The sequence below is a fragment of the Labeo rohita genome, chromosome 13 (genome assembly GCF_022985175.1).
Source record: "Labeo rohita strain BAU-BD-2019 chromosome 13, IGBB_LRoh.1.0, whole genome shotgun sequence".
In the NCBI taxonomy this organism is placed as follows: domain Eukaryota; kingdom Metazoa; phylum Chordata; class Actinopteri; order Cypriniformes; family Cyprinidae; genus Labeo; species Labeo rohita.
The window spans coordinates 26,906,397-26,920,099 of NC_066881.1; the positions used below are offsets into that span (position 1 = coordinate 26,906,397).

At 37.5% G+C, this 13,703-nt stretch overlaps 1 protein-coding gene across 3 annotated transcripts in view; it reads left to right on the forward strand.

Annotated features, from left to right (window-relative positions):
* The window catches only part of adgrb3 (adhesion G protein-coupled receptor B3), a 206,300-nt gene that overhangs the window by 104,185 nt on the left and 88,412 nt on the right, over window positions 1-13,703 (forward strand). For all 3 annotated transcript variants that reach the window (XM_051125797.1, XM_051125798.1, XM_051125799.1), the window contains 4 exons: window positions 1,804-1,968; window positions 6,704-6,868; window positions 8,236-8,337; window positions 11,864-11,970. In XM_051125797.1, coding sequence (XP_050981754.1) covers window positions 1,804-1,968; window positions 6,704-6,868; window positions 8,236-8,337; window positions 11,864-11,970 — 539 coding nt within the window. The remainder of the gene's footprint in view (window positions 1-1,803; window positions 1,969-6,703; window positions 6,869-8,235; window positions 8,338-11,863; window positions 11,971-13,703) is intronic.

Genomic DNA, 13,703 nt, shown 5'->3' on the forward strand with positions numbered 1-13,703 from the left:
GATGCGCTCACAAGGCTTCTTGGCATGTTGAAAGCAGCCACGTGTGGCATGCAATAAAACCCGCAAGGCTGAGAGAAACACCGTTTTAGACTCAACCTACCGTAGAGATGAAGTACAAATCACATAAGCACAATTGCCTGTGAATGATAGCTACTTAAGAGTTTCTATACACTGTAGATGGGTAAGTACTGTAACAGATCGTCTAATCTTGGTTAGCTTTGTTGGTCTCATGCTTTAAAAGTCTCGTCCCATTCAGCTAAAAAAGAAGCAATTAGCCCCTCTTTACACCTCTGTGTTGTGTTTTGTAGCGTCAGCTCACCCAGAGCTTGTGCTGTTGCCAAATTCTGGCTTGCATATTTTCGTCTGAGGCTTTTAAAGTTGACCTCAGAGCTCACGTGTGATGAAAAGCCGTTTTCAACTAATTTCTTCTGGTTTCAGAGTGGAACGCATCACAAACGCAGAATATTCAGTATAAGAGTAGCTTTTACTGGGTCATGTTGGCTAGTTAGTGAGCTATCTAAGGCACTCAGGCAGCATTATTACCTCTTTCCCTGGGGCTAATGGGGTTATTCAGGCTGACAGTAGCCCTAATTCCAAATGTATGCAATCTTTTTTTCTTTCTCTCTCTCTCTGTTTCATATATCATATCTGTCCTGATCCTGATTACATTCTAATTGAAACACTCGTGTTCAAATCATTGTGAATTTTTCAATACTAGCGGAAATTATATAGAAGCAAACGTTTCGTATATGAGAAGGTTAACCTTGAAAGGTGAAATGTGTCATTTCTGTTCCAAACAGAATTCCAGATATAACTCGATTATTGCATTGCTATAGAACAAAAATGAATGGTTTTTGCTGTGGATGGTTTCCAAAGCATTGCTATGTGATTGCTTGGGTGTTGGTTTTCATTTTTAGCATGTTGCTATGAGGTCGTTAAACCTTAAAATTCACCCAAAAATGTACATTCTGTCATTAATTACTCAGCCTCTTGTCGTTCCAAATCCGTAAGACCTTCTTTCATCTTTGGAACACAAATTAAGATATTTTTGATGAAACCCGAGAGCTTTCTGACCCCGCTTAGACAGCAATACAACTAAAACGTTCCCAGGCCCAGAAAGATAGGAAGAGCATTGTTAAAATAATGAGATCAGAGGTTCAACCGTAAAGTCATGAAGCTACGAGAATACTTTTTGTGTGCAAAAATATCTTAATTTGTGTCCTGAAGATGAATGAAGATCTTACGGGTTTGGAACGACATGATTAATGACAGATTTTTTGGGGGTGAAATCTCTTTAAAGTGTTCTGGGTGTGTTTATGTGGGTCTGAGTGACTAGTTTACCCATTTTATTGTTCAAAATCACAAGCACCACATTCATAGGAAAGCATTTGCACCCCTGCAAATTAAATACTGAAACACTAATGTTTTCAAACATTTACACTTATGCATATGGAAAAAGCTTTCACCAACAACTGCTTGCACTGAAAAGCATACATTTTATTAATTAATGTATTCTCTGGAAGTCAAACCCATGACTTGTTGCAAGCAACATGCTCTGTTATTTGAGTAGGTGTTATGCTAAGTAGGATCAGACAAATGGTTGCAATTCATTTGCTGCCACTAGTGGTACAGAAATGACACACTTCACCTTGTTTTACGACATAAATATTTCAGCTTAATCAGAAGATGGTAAGACTAAGCTTTCCAAACCCAGCTCAGGAAACTTACTTCTCTCCTCTCTCTGCAAAATATTCTCTTCTCCATTTGGGATGGTGTTTTTGCGTTCTGCATGGGCGCCCACAGTGGACGGACAGTGGCAGGAGTGGAGTGCATGGAGCGATTGCTCGGTGACCTGTGCCAACGGAACGCAACAGCGGAAGAGGCAGTGCTCGGCGGCTGCTCATGGGGGATCTGAGTGCAGAGGACACTGGGCAGAGAGCAGAGAATGCTCCAATCCTGAGTGCACAGGTACGACTCTACATCTTCTACATCTCATTAAAGGAGAAGTTCACTTCCAGGACAAAAGATAATTACAGATACAAATAATTTACTCAGCCCATTTTCATCCAAGATGTTCATGTCTTTGTTTCTTTAGTCGTAAAGAAATTATGTTTCTTGAGGAAGACATTCCAAAATGTTTTTCCATATAGTGGACTTCAATGATGCCCCCCGAGTTTGAACTTCCAAAATGCAGTTTCAGTGCAGCTTCTGCATTGCGAAACGATCTAGTGAAACGATCAGTTATTTTCCAAAACAACAACAAAAAAGTACAGTTTATGTACTTTTTAACCTCAAATGCTTGTGTTGTGCATGGGAACTCTGTCAAATCTGTGTCAATACTGTTAGGGTATGTCGAAAAATTCCCATCTTATTTTCTTCTCCAATCATCAACTTCAAAATCATCAAAATCTACATCGCTGTTTTACCTTTTTTGTAAAGGGTGTTTGATCTTCTTTGCACATTCACTTTGTAAACACTGGGTCGGAACTTCTGCAGCGATGTAAGACTTTGAAATTGTAGAAGAAAATGAGACTGGAGTTTTTCGACACCCTAACTGTATTAAACCAGATTACAAAGAGTTCGCATGCGCATCGCAGAGAATAGTCAAGACGAGGTTAAAAAATATATAAATTGTACATTTTAAATAACTGTTAATAATAACTGATTGTTTCAGTAGATAAGACCCTTCTTTCATGGCTGGGATCATTTAGAGCCCTTTGAAGCTGGATTTAAACTGCATTTTGGAAGTTCAAACTCGTGGGCACCATAGAAGTCCACTATATGGAGAAAAATTCTGGAATGTTTTCCTCAAGAAACATAATTTCTTTACGACTGAAGAAAGAAACAACCATCTTGGATGTCAAGGGGGTGAGTAAATTATCTGTACATTTATGTAATGGAAGTGAACTAAGTTAATAACCTCATGAAATACTTGATAAACAAGTTTATTATAGAGCACTGCAGTAATTACATATTTTTGTAGGCCATCCCGTAAGTTAGCGTCACCCTAGTTCTCTTGACAAAAACCCAATAGGATTTTTCCAATAGGATTAAAATGCTTGTTTTTAACAAACACCAAGGAAACTGAAAATATTGAAGGATCATCGAAGGTTATTGCCTAGGCACTGTAGAAATCTTCAAAATCCAAAAATGACTAGAATATGCCATTGCAAGCAGGATATATTATTTTATATATATTTATTTTATTCTCCCTGAAGAGAAAGATATGCTAAAAATGTAATGTTTTATAATATAGCTTCATATATGGAAAAAAAGCCATAAAACATTGATTTCTTTGAACCCCAGGCTAATTACAGTATGATTTTATATCAACAGTCCAGACGTCTGTGCTATATACTGTATGTCAGGCATTAGCTTAAGTCATTGTTGATAGACCATAGCGGTGGGTCTTGCTTGAGAGCGCATACTCGGTATGCCTGGCAGGTAGTTCTTTAAAACACACAGGGGCCCCTCAGCATGATGCTTGTAAGCTGTAAGACTCTTGCTCTACATGGTTCATGATAACAGATAGTCTCAGTGAGTTTGAAGCTGCTTACACAGTGAGATGCTCTATGTTCTAGCATCAAAGCTACAAATGGAAGATGTTTTGTTTATCATGGGCCTAACCATAGAGCATGGGATTGTTAAAAATTTTATGTTACATAAAAAATTTATTTTCAAGTGTTCAAATCTGAGATATCTGTAAGTTATTTCTATATATTTCAGTTGACTTACATTGCTAAAATATTCGGCGTTCAAAATGTAACCGTGATGCTGGTATCATAATATTTAAATGCTGCATTGTGTGACTTATTTTCCTTGCAAATATGATATATGAGGTGAAAATGTGAGATAAAAAGTCAAGACAAAAGAAGTATAATGAAGTTGCATTATAATTTTTTTATTATCATTCATTTTTCAAAATTCAAAAGTCGCATTGACTCGCATTGATAATATTTAAATGCTGAATTTTCCTTGCATGTGCATTGCATTGTACATTGCAAGTTAAAAGTCAAAACTACAAGAAATAAAGTCAAAATGATGTCAAATGGTCAAATTTACCTTTTTATTATAAGTAATATATATGTAAGGTGAAAAATCCCTTCTGTATTGCACGTACTTGCAAATGCAAATGCAAATCTATTTACTTTATGTCTGAAGGTCAATTAAGAAAAGCTACATTTGTGATAACTGATTGACTAAGGGTGAGACATTTTGCCTTTGAGTGGTAGAAAATTTATTTACTTGAATGCTTGTACAAGTTCAGATATTTTTTTAAACTGGAAAATGTCACACTTTTATTGAGGTGGCTTGATTAAAGGCTTTTATATGAAGCTGCGTAGAGGTCAAATACTGTATCTCCCAGTGCTTTTATATGATTTGAACGTATTTATTGATTTCAGCGTAACATTCCGGCAGCCTCCACACAGTCTAAATGTTAATGTAAATGTGTCCTTGAACACTAGGTGCTGTACATTCAGCACAGGTGAATGCTAGTTTACAGGTGAACATGTCCTCTCTCTCACGCATGATTTATAGCACAGCTGAGGGCAACATCTGTCTTTTTTCATTTTTCCCTTTCCAATGCCAAGAAACAATATTTTACTCCATTCATTAGATGCCCGTAAAACATCCCGGAGCCTTTTAAAACTTTACCATAAAATGTGTTTCAGGACCGGCAAAGTGAGGAAAATTATTATCCCAGTTGTAGGGCACCCTCACGCTCATAAAGCAGAGACAAATATCCGATCATTGCGAGTATCGTGGTAATGATTTTATTAATTAAATCAAGAGCGAATTCTGCCAAAAGTCTAGTTTTATTGCTTCTCTGGCCTCTAGAGCATGTCAACATGACAAGAAACTGGATGGGTTTTAATGCGCCAAACCCTCCTTTGCAAACGAGTGTGTTTTATAATGTTCCGCACTGTACTTTTCATAATTCTTTAGCTTTCACAGAAGATGGCTCGGATAACTTTTAAGAGTCCACATAAAGGTGCAATGTCATTGTCAAGCTAATTCACCCAAAAATGAAAGTTCTGTCATTAATTACTCACCCTCATGTTGTTCCAAACCTGTAAGACCGTTCATCTTCAGAACACATATTAAGATATTTTTGATGAAATCTGAGAGCTTTCTGACCCTGCGTTGCTAAATATGCAGGGTCAGAAAGCTCTTGGATTGTATCAAAAAAGCTTAATTTGTGTTCAGAAGATGAATGAAGGTCTTACGGGTTTGGAACAACATGAGGGTGAGTAATTATTAACAGAATTTTAATTTTTTTTGGGGTGAACTATCCCTTTTATGTTGTGTTTAGCTGTGTTTAGTACTAGTTGTGGATGAAATGGGTGACTTGATCGACTGACAAAAATGGCAAATCATTGAAGTCTGTTTAGCAGGAGTGTCTGTAACCTTAAAAGCCCAAATGTTTGATGTTTTAAGAACTACAGTCTTTACATTTTTGACTGTGTACTAAAAGCATGTCAAGATTTCATCAGCAAAAGAACAACAATGGGCAAAAACAAATGGGCGAAATAATGGGTGAAAGTGAATGATCGGGACCGTCAACACAGAACTACTGCAGCAAAGTGACAACAAACATCAATGTTCACCTAGAATATTGTGTTTCCACACAAACTGACCATAGAGAACTTTACAAAGTCAAAATCTGTGAAAGAGCTGCAATTGCTAAAACGTTAATCACAGGTACCAATGCTAAAATGTGAAAATGATAGCGTCATTATAATAAAATCTGTGCAGTTGGAGCACAAAGAACTTACACCAGCATCTACCATTGCCATCTCAATCACTTGACTTGAATATTATCAAATTATTGTGGCCAGTTTTGGAGAAAAGAGAACAGTAAGAAGCTGATTTCCTCCTTTAAAATTTCTGAAGTAATTGGAATTCCACTAGAAGCTATTCAAATGCTGTATGAATCTATTTTAAGAGTGTTGAAATCTGTATTAAAGGCAAATAGTTGTAAAACAATTTAAAGGGGACATCGGATGCAAAATTCTCTTTTACATGGTGTTTGCATATAAATGTATCTTAGCAGTGTGTGGACACAACCACCCAACAGTAATGAAAATCTATTCACTCCCTTTTTTTAATCTCCCCAAAACCTGAACAGTCTCAATTTATAAAGCCGTTTTGATTTTGATTCCGCCCACAAAAGCTGACGGGCTGTCCAGTATTAGCATAGGCTATTTCCATCCTCAGCCGGTTGTACATTGTCCGCCATTTTCTCCACGCTCAAGCAGCTGTAGCGAAAACAATGTCTTGTAAGCAATGCAGGTGTTTTGTATTTGGATGTAAAGGTGAAAATAAGAGTCTCCATTTTCTCCTGACGTCAGAGCCACTGAGAACGCAGTGGATTAGTATTGTTTTTGACGGTAACACGCCACCAAATACATACACACACAAAAAAGGAAGAGGGGGCGGATTGAGCAGTAGCTCATTATCATTTAAAGAGACATGCACCGAAACAGGTCTCTGTGAACAAAGCTGTTTTTGATGAGGTAAAAACAGTGTTTTACCCAACCAATGAGGAATTTTAACAAAAATATGTTGCACGCATTTCAAGACCCTAAAGAATCATACCAGCTTGTGAAAAATAGGCATCCGATGTCCCTTCAACAAATAAATATTGCCCATTTTCTAGGTGTTTACATAATATTGTTCAACCCCTGTATCTGTCTTTCAGCTAACGGACAGTGGAACGCTTGGGCTCCTTGGAGTGGGTGTTCTAAGTCCTGTGATGGTGGTTGGCAACGAAGAGTGCGCGTTTGCCAGGGACTGGCGGTCACGGGGCAGCCATGCGATGGCAGCGGGGAGGAGGTCCGCAGATGCAGCGAGCAGCGTTGCCCAGGTAACCCTGCGAATAATTGAGCCCCAAGAGTCAATTATGTCAGAATGGACATAGAGGGGTGAATGAGAGACGGATGCAGGGATAATTATCTTTTTTCGTTCAGAAATCCGTGTCCGTTTTTTTGCACTGAATCATTATCCATGTGAGAAATAATGAACATATACCATAATTGTATTTTCCAGCGAGGAATGGTCAACACAATTTTTACCAGTAATGGATATTTAATGTCACATAAATGATGTCATGCTATTCTCATCTATTAGAAACATTCTCCATGGAAACAGTGCTTTATGTTCATGCATATACACACATAGGTATGTCACAAGGACAGTTATATAAACGTGAATGAATTTGACTGAATTAATCATTTTCGTAATCTTAAACGTTTGAAATTAGTTTTGCAGACAAATATAAATGGAACATGAATATCTGTGTATTTTTCCTACAGGTTATCTTAATGGTTTTTTTTCTGATTGTTTTAATTTTTAAATTTGTATTTTTTTAATTTTAAAGAAGAAACTATATATAAAAATGTGGCATGCATTTGCTTTAAACAATATTATAAAACTTTTCAAAACATTCGAAGTAAATTGTGATAATCATAATTAATAATCACGATTACAATTTCAAAGGGAATAATTGACTATTATGATTTCTGTCATAATCGTGCAGCTCTAATATCTTTACAAAACTTTTTTTTTATTTGGGAACATATAATATAATATAATATAATATAATATAATATAATAATAGTATAATATAATAAATATTTTATAAATCAATGTATAACTTCAAAATATGTAGGCTTCAAAAAACATATATAGGCAATTTGATGATAAAATTGGCTTGTGTCATTATTTTCATACTAAAAATTCTAATTGTGTATGTGCGTAAGAGATGCATATGTGAAATATGTGGGCAATGTGAGATTAAAATAAGCTTGCATTATATTGATACTAAAAATTGTAATGGTATATGTGCATTAGAGATGCATACATAAATAAATATGTATACTTGTATGCTACTATTATTATACTTATAATATGTTGCAGCAATTATATAACAAAAAATAATGGCATTTATATGTGGGCAGTGTGAAATTAAAATTGGCTTGTGTTATGTTTGTACTAAAAATTATAATTACAGATGCATATGTTTCACTATTATATATATATATATTATTGCAGCAATTATATGAGCAGAATATTTTGTGGCATTTAAATGTGAGCTATGTGAAATTTATATTCGCTTGCATTATATTATGATCCCTTTCGTCTTCAATTACTTGTGATCTCTCTAAATATGCAAAAAATATACATTTCTACTAAAAATGTGTCTAAAGTTGTGTTTTTGTTCCTGAACCATAGCTCCTTATGAAATATGCCCGGAGGATTATGCAGTGTCCATGCTGTGGAGAAGAACTCCCTCTGGGGAACTGGCCTTCAACAGGTGTCCTCCCAATGCCACGGGTAAGAAAAGCCACAACAGTCAGCGGTTGAAGAGCTCTCAGCCAAACACAAAGACACAAAAGAAGAATAGAACGGCATCACAGATGCTTTCAAAAGAAAGAAAAAGAACGCAGATTATGTTTTTTTTTGTTGAGCTATCCTTTTGCAGTGCATTTATTTCAATGATGTTGAAATTATTCATAAATTCAGAAGGCTACGATGACAAATGTTTCTCACTAGTATGTTCAGCACTGCTGTGACTGCCTTTAAATGGCTTATGCTGTGTGTACCTAGAGATTTTTTTGTCATTTGCATACCATTGAACCCTCCGGCGTTTTGTCAACATCTTTGCAAGGCCGCTTTCTGCAGCGGTGACATAAAGGAAGAAAATCTAAATAAGAGAGACACCGTTTCCCCATCTTCACGATATACTGTAGAGGCGTCCCCTTTTTCTTTCTCTCTCTCTCCCTGGACCAGTCTGAGGTGTGAGCCTTACTGATTGTGGTCTGAAAATGGCAGAAGGTGCTGTACTGTTCGCTGTAACCTCCTGCTATCTCCTGTTGTGAAGATGCTCCGCAACGCCACTACAGTGTCCTTGAAAGAGCAGGTGCTGGAGGAAAAATAAAAAATGCAGGCAGCACGGACTCAGAGATAACAGCGTACAGTCCGGTATAACTAGAACTAGGCGAGCAGAGGCTGACTGCAAATGCATGTATAGATGGATTAATGTCTTTTGTGGATGTGTTTCACTACGTGGGTGGACTGCCGCCATAGGCCCGTATGTACTTTTGTAATTTTTTTTGTTTTGGGTTGAGAACATTTAATTATATCATTTATACATAAAAGAGACAGTGTGTCAACCCGTGGGTGGAATTAGTTAGATTTACATTGTTTGTTTTCCACATAACCCACGTTGAAATTTCAGGTCGTGCGGAAAGCACTGGAGTGGGATCTGACGCCAGCAGCATGAAATGCTGGAAAATCTTCATTCATTTTGAGGCTGGAATTAAATTAAACTCCAACAAAAAACGAATGAAAGCAACAAAAATCATACAGTTGGAAGTAGCTGAAGCTTTTAGGGAACGATTCATTGCAGATTCGCATACCCTGTTGAAAAAACCAGCATATGCTGGTTAGGTCGGTTTTGAACCATGGATGCTGGTTTGAGCTGGTCATGAGCTGGTCATGAGCTGATGTAAGCTGGTTCTGGTTCTGGTACTTTGTAAACCCAAACGTTCAAAGTAAATAGGTTAAGTAAAGTAAACTTAATTTTTTTTGAAAAAGTTCTACTAACTTAGATGTTTTAGGTTCCTATCACTTTTTAGTTTTTGAGTTAATAAAATTTTGTTTTAATTAATTTTAACTATTTGTTGATGACTCAAGCATCACTTCGCCTCAAATGTAACTTTCAAGTAAAGTCTGTACACTCGGCGGGCATATTTGCTGTCTCGTACATGCATAACACGCCCTTCAGGCAATTATATGGTGTTTAATTTTATTCGTTAGTATATTGATAGATGTACAACTGCTGCCATATAAGTCTAATTCATATTTCCCCTTTAATAAAATGGCATAAAATTTCATAACAGTATTCCTCCTCACACTAAATATTACCAGATTTACAGTATACCATGGGAAGTCTACTATTACTCCATAAAAAAATTACTAAAAACACATCTGCCCTTTTAAATAACATTAAAAATACACATTCAACACTTACTTTGAGACCCATGATGATTATCGTTGAAAAGTTAAGAGATCCAGCTTGCTGTGTTAATGCTTTTTTCAGAGTCGATTCCCACCTTCACCACGCGGTGGCTTCTTCTTTTTACACTGTAAAAAACAGTTTTTTTTTGAGTCTTACTAAAATGATTTGTTACCTGGGTACCTTAAAATTTTAAGTTCAATCAACTCAAAAAAAACGTTTAGGCAACTTGAAATTTGAACATTAAATTTTAAGTTTTACTAAGTGACAACTTAGATATTTGAATCGATTCACCTTACAATTTCAAGGCAGCCAGGTAACAAACACAGCTTTTAAGTTTACAAACCAATTTTTTTGTTCAGTCAACTCAAATATCTAAGTTGTCACTTAGTACAACTTAACATTTCAAGTTGACTAAACTTATTTGAGGTGACTGAATTAAAAATTTTAAGGCAGTAGGGTAACAAATTATTTTAAGTTCACTCAACAAATGTATTTTTTTTTTTTTTTGTTTTTTACAGTGTAGTTTTGGCGATTTTGGTAAACCAACACGTGAGGTGCATTACCGCCACCTTCTGCTTTGAAATTTGAATGGAGTAATACATTCTATTAATCTTGATAAACTCAAGATTCATACTAACATTTATATATTTATATATTTTTATATATTAATATATTTATATATTTATATTTATTAATAGTTAAAAAAATAAGTACAGTGAAAATATACATTTAAGTGGTAAAATTTTAAGTAGTTCAAATTAATGAAAACAAAGGAGTTTTATTAACTCAAAAACTAAAAAAAGTCACAGGAACTCAAAATATTTAAGTTAGTAGAACTTTTTAAAAAAAAATTAAGTTTACTCTGCTTAATCTATTAATTACTTTGAATGTTTGGGTTTACAGCGTAATGACCAGATTAAACCAGCTCAGGACCAGCATCCATGCATCAAAACCTACCTAACCAGCATATGCTGGTTTTTTCAACAAGGTGCAGAACTGTTCACTTTTCCGTCGTCCTATTTTAAGTGCAAACACGACCGGATGAGGCTTGTGTGATCTTTACGTGTGTGTGTGAGATTGAATCTAGTTAGGCCCCTCAGTGGCAGCCTGTGTTTTAATGGTGAGTTCTGAGAACGTCTGCTTTGATCTGGCTCTGTGGGAGTTTTCCGTGATCTGTGGGCTGGATGTCCCTGCTTGGATGCCTCAGCTTGAGGGCAGGAGGCTGGCTGCAGCTGTGTCTCAGGTGGGCCGAGTGTGTTTTGCTGCTGGCTGGGTAGCGGGCGGTGGAACCGTGTTGGAACGAGAGCAGATAAGACGTGTGTGGTAGAGGGGTGCGGGTGGGTGTGGTGAGGTTGTTCCAAAGGCAAGGACGCGTCTTTAATGCGAGACGATACGTGTAGGACACGCTCTGGCGGATCGGAGGCGACGAATTCTGTGCATTTGTTTATTCACTCCCGAGTGTGGGCGGCAGTCTTGTTGATATCTCAGGTTGCAGGGTTCGGTTCACAGTCGTCAGAAACAAAAGTGTCAAATTGGCGCGTGACAGCTGGCGTCGGTTAACGTCATAATTCTGCGAGCGGGAATTATGACCAGTTCTTTAAAACGCGTAATTACGGTTTGGTTCGTTCGCACGCATACACTGCAGTGGCACATGTGAGGCGCATGTGATCTGGCAACCGCCGCATCTAGTTGATGATGAAGGCTGCTGCTTTTATCCTCTCGCTGAAAGATGTGTGGGCTGGAAGGTGGAATGAAAAAGGAAAAAAAGACTTAGAAGAACAAGTATAAACCCCTTCTCTGTATCTCTCTTTTCTCCCTCCTCCTCCTCCTTCTTTGCAGGCACCACTAGTCGACGCTGCTCACTGGATCACCGTGGGGTGGCCTATTGGGAGCAGCCCAGCTACGCTCGATGCATTGGAAATGAATACAGATACTTGCAGCAATCAGTAGGTGCAAAGTCAGCTTCCTGCGCTCTGCTTCTGTTTGTGACATGCCATAAATTACCCCTGCAGTCGTCACAATCACCCAAACTATTTCCACCCGTACCTCCCCACCCGGCACCCCAGACCACCACGCAGGTCTGCAAGATAAACTGCTATCATCGGAAAGGCAAATTAAACCGCTAGTATTGCAGTTTTCGAGACCCCGCTTTAATAGAGGACTTGCTCTAATTTCCTGTAAAATCTTTGAGATGGTTGTTCCAGCTCCACCGGAGCTTTTTCTGTGAACACACCTGCTCGACACGAATGAATGATTTTCGCTCTTTTTGTTTTCAGCTTCCTCTTATCTGAGTCTTTCTCAAATGCAATACCATGGGTTATTTCCAAGTTTTTGGGTGCATCTCATACACACACACACACACACACACACACAGAGTGGGAAAAGCATAGTAGGGACTTTCCATTGACTTGCATTGATTTTATACTGAGGTAATGATATTTTCTATCCCCTAGCTCTTACATCTTTTTGCCTTTTAAAAATTTAATTAAGCCATTATTTGTTATTTTTAATAAATCATTTCCCTTGTGGGGTCTACTGGCTGGTCAGGTTTTACTATCCTGATGGGGGCTTTTGGTCTTTTCAGTGCAGGCAAAACCTGACCCACACACACACACACACACACACACACACACACACACTCTCCCTTTCATCTGTCTGCCCTCTTTAGCCTCTTTCTTGAGTCAGCGTGTATGACATTATGCCTGTGTGACTTATGCATGTTTGTTCATTGGTCTGTTGCTTAAAGGTGAAGTGTGTCATTTTTTGATGCTCCTATACCAGGGCAGTAATTTAGAGCAGTTAGAGACTACTGTGAACATTTGGGCTAGGTACAATTTTTAATGTTTCTGAAAATCATTCAAAAACTCTAATGCTAAACAAGGCTGAATTTATTTGATAAAAAATGCAGTAAAACTCAAAACGGCTTGAGAACACATTAAAATTTTGCATAGGCAAACCACTCAAATTTTCTTCTGAAAATGTAGAGTGTGTGATATTTTCAGTCTAAATGGTTTAAAGGGGTCATCAGATGCAAAATTCACTTTACATGTTGTTTGAACATAAATGTGTGTACACAACCACCATGATAAAAAAGCACTGGGTGGAATCCATTTAAATCCATTTAAGTCATAACCCCTTTTTCAAATCAAGCCATTTTCATCTTCTTTGCGGTTACCGTCACACAGACCAAGGACATTCCCACTATAGTTGACTGACACTGCCGTCTTACCTTAGACCCGCCCTAAACGAGCTGTGAACTGTCTGCCATTGTTTCGGCACCAGTGCAGGAGTAGACAAGAATGTCTCCAACTGAGCGTTTGAAGTGTTTTGTTGTTGGATGTAATAAATACATAGCAGTCGTCATTTACTTCTGACATCTGAGCCACTGAAGATGCAGTGGATTAACGTTACTTTCATTTTTGAATAGAATGCGCCTAGTGATCTACATAAATGCGTCTATGTTTGCACTAAACATTCGTGATCCAACTTCACTTACAGAAGAAGTGAGTATAAGGGTTTTTTATGAATCTTTGCAAATCGGCCTTCCTTATAATGTGCTAGTTAGCAAGTTTGCGACTAAATGCAGCTTTAGTCTGTAAAGTTTACAGTCTGCTCGTCATCCCATAGAAGAGAGGGGCGGGGTAAGCAGAGCTTATTAGCATTTAAAGAAACATGCAAC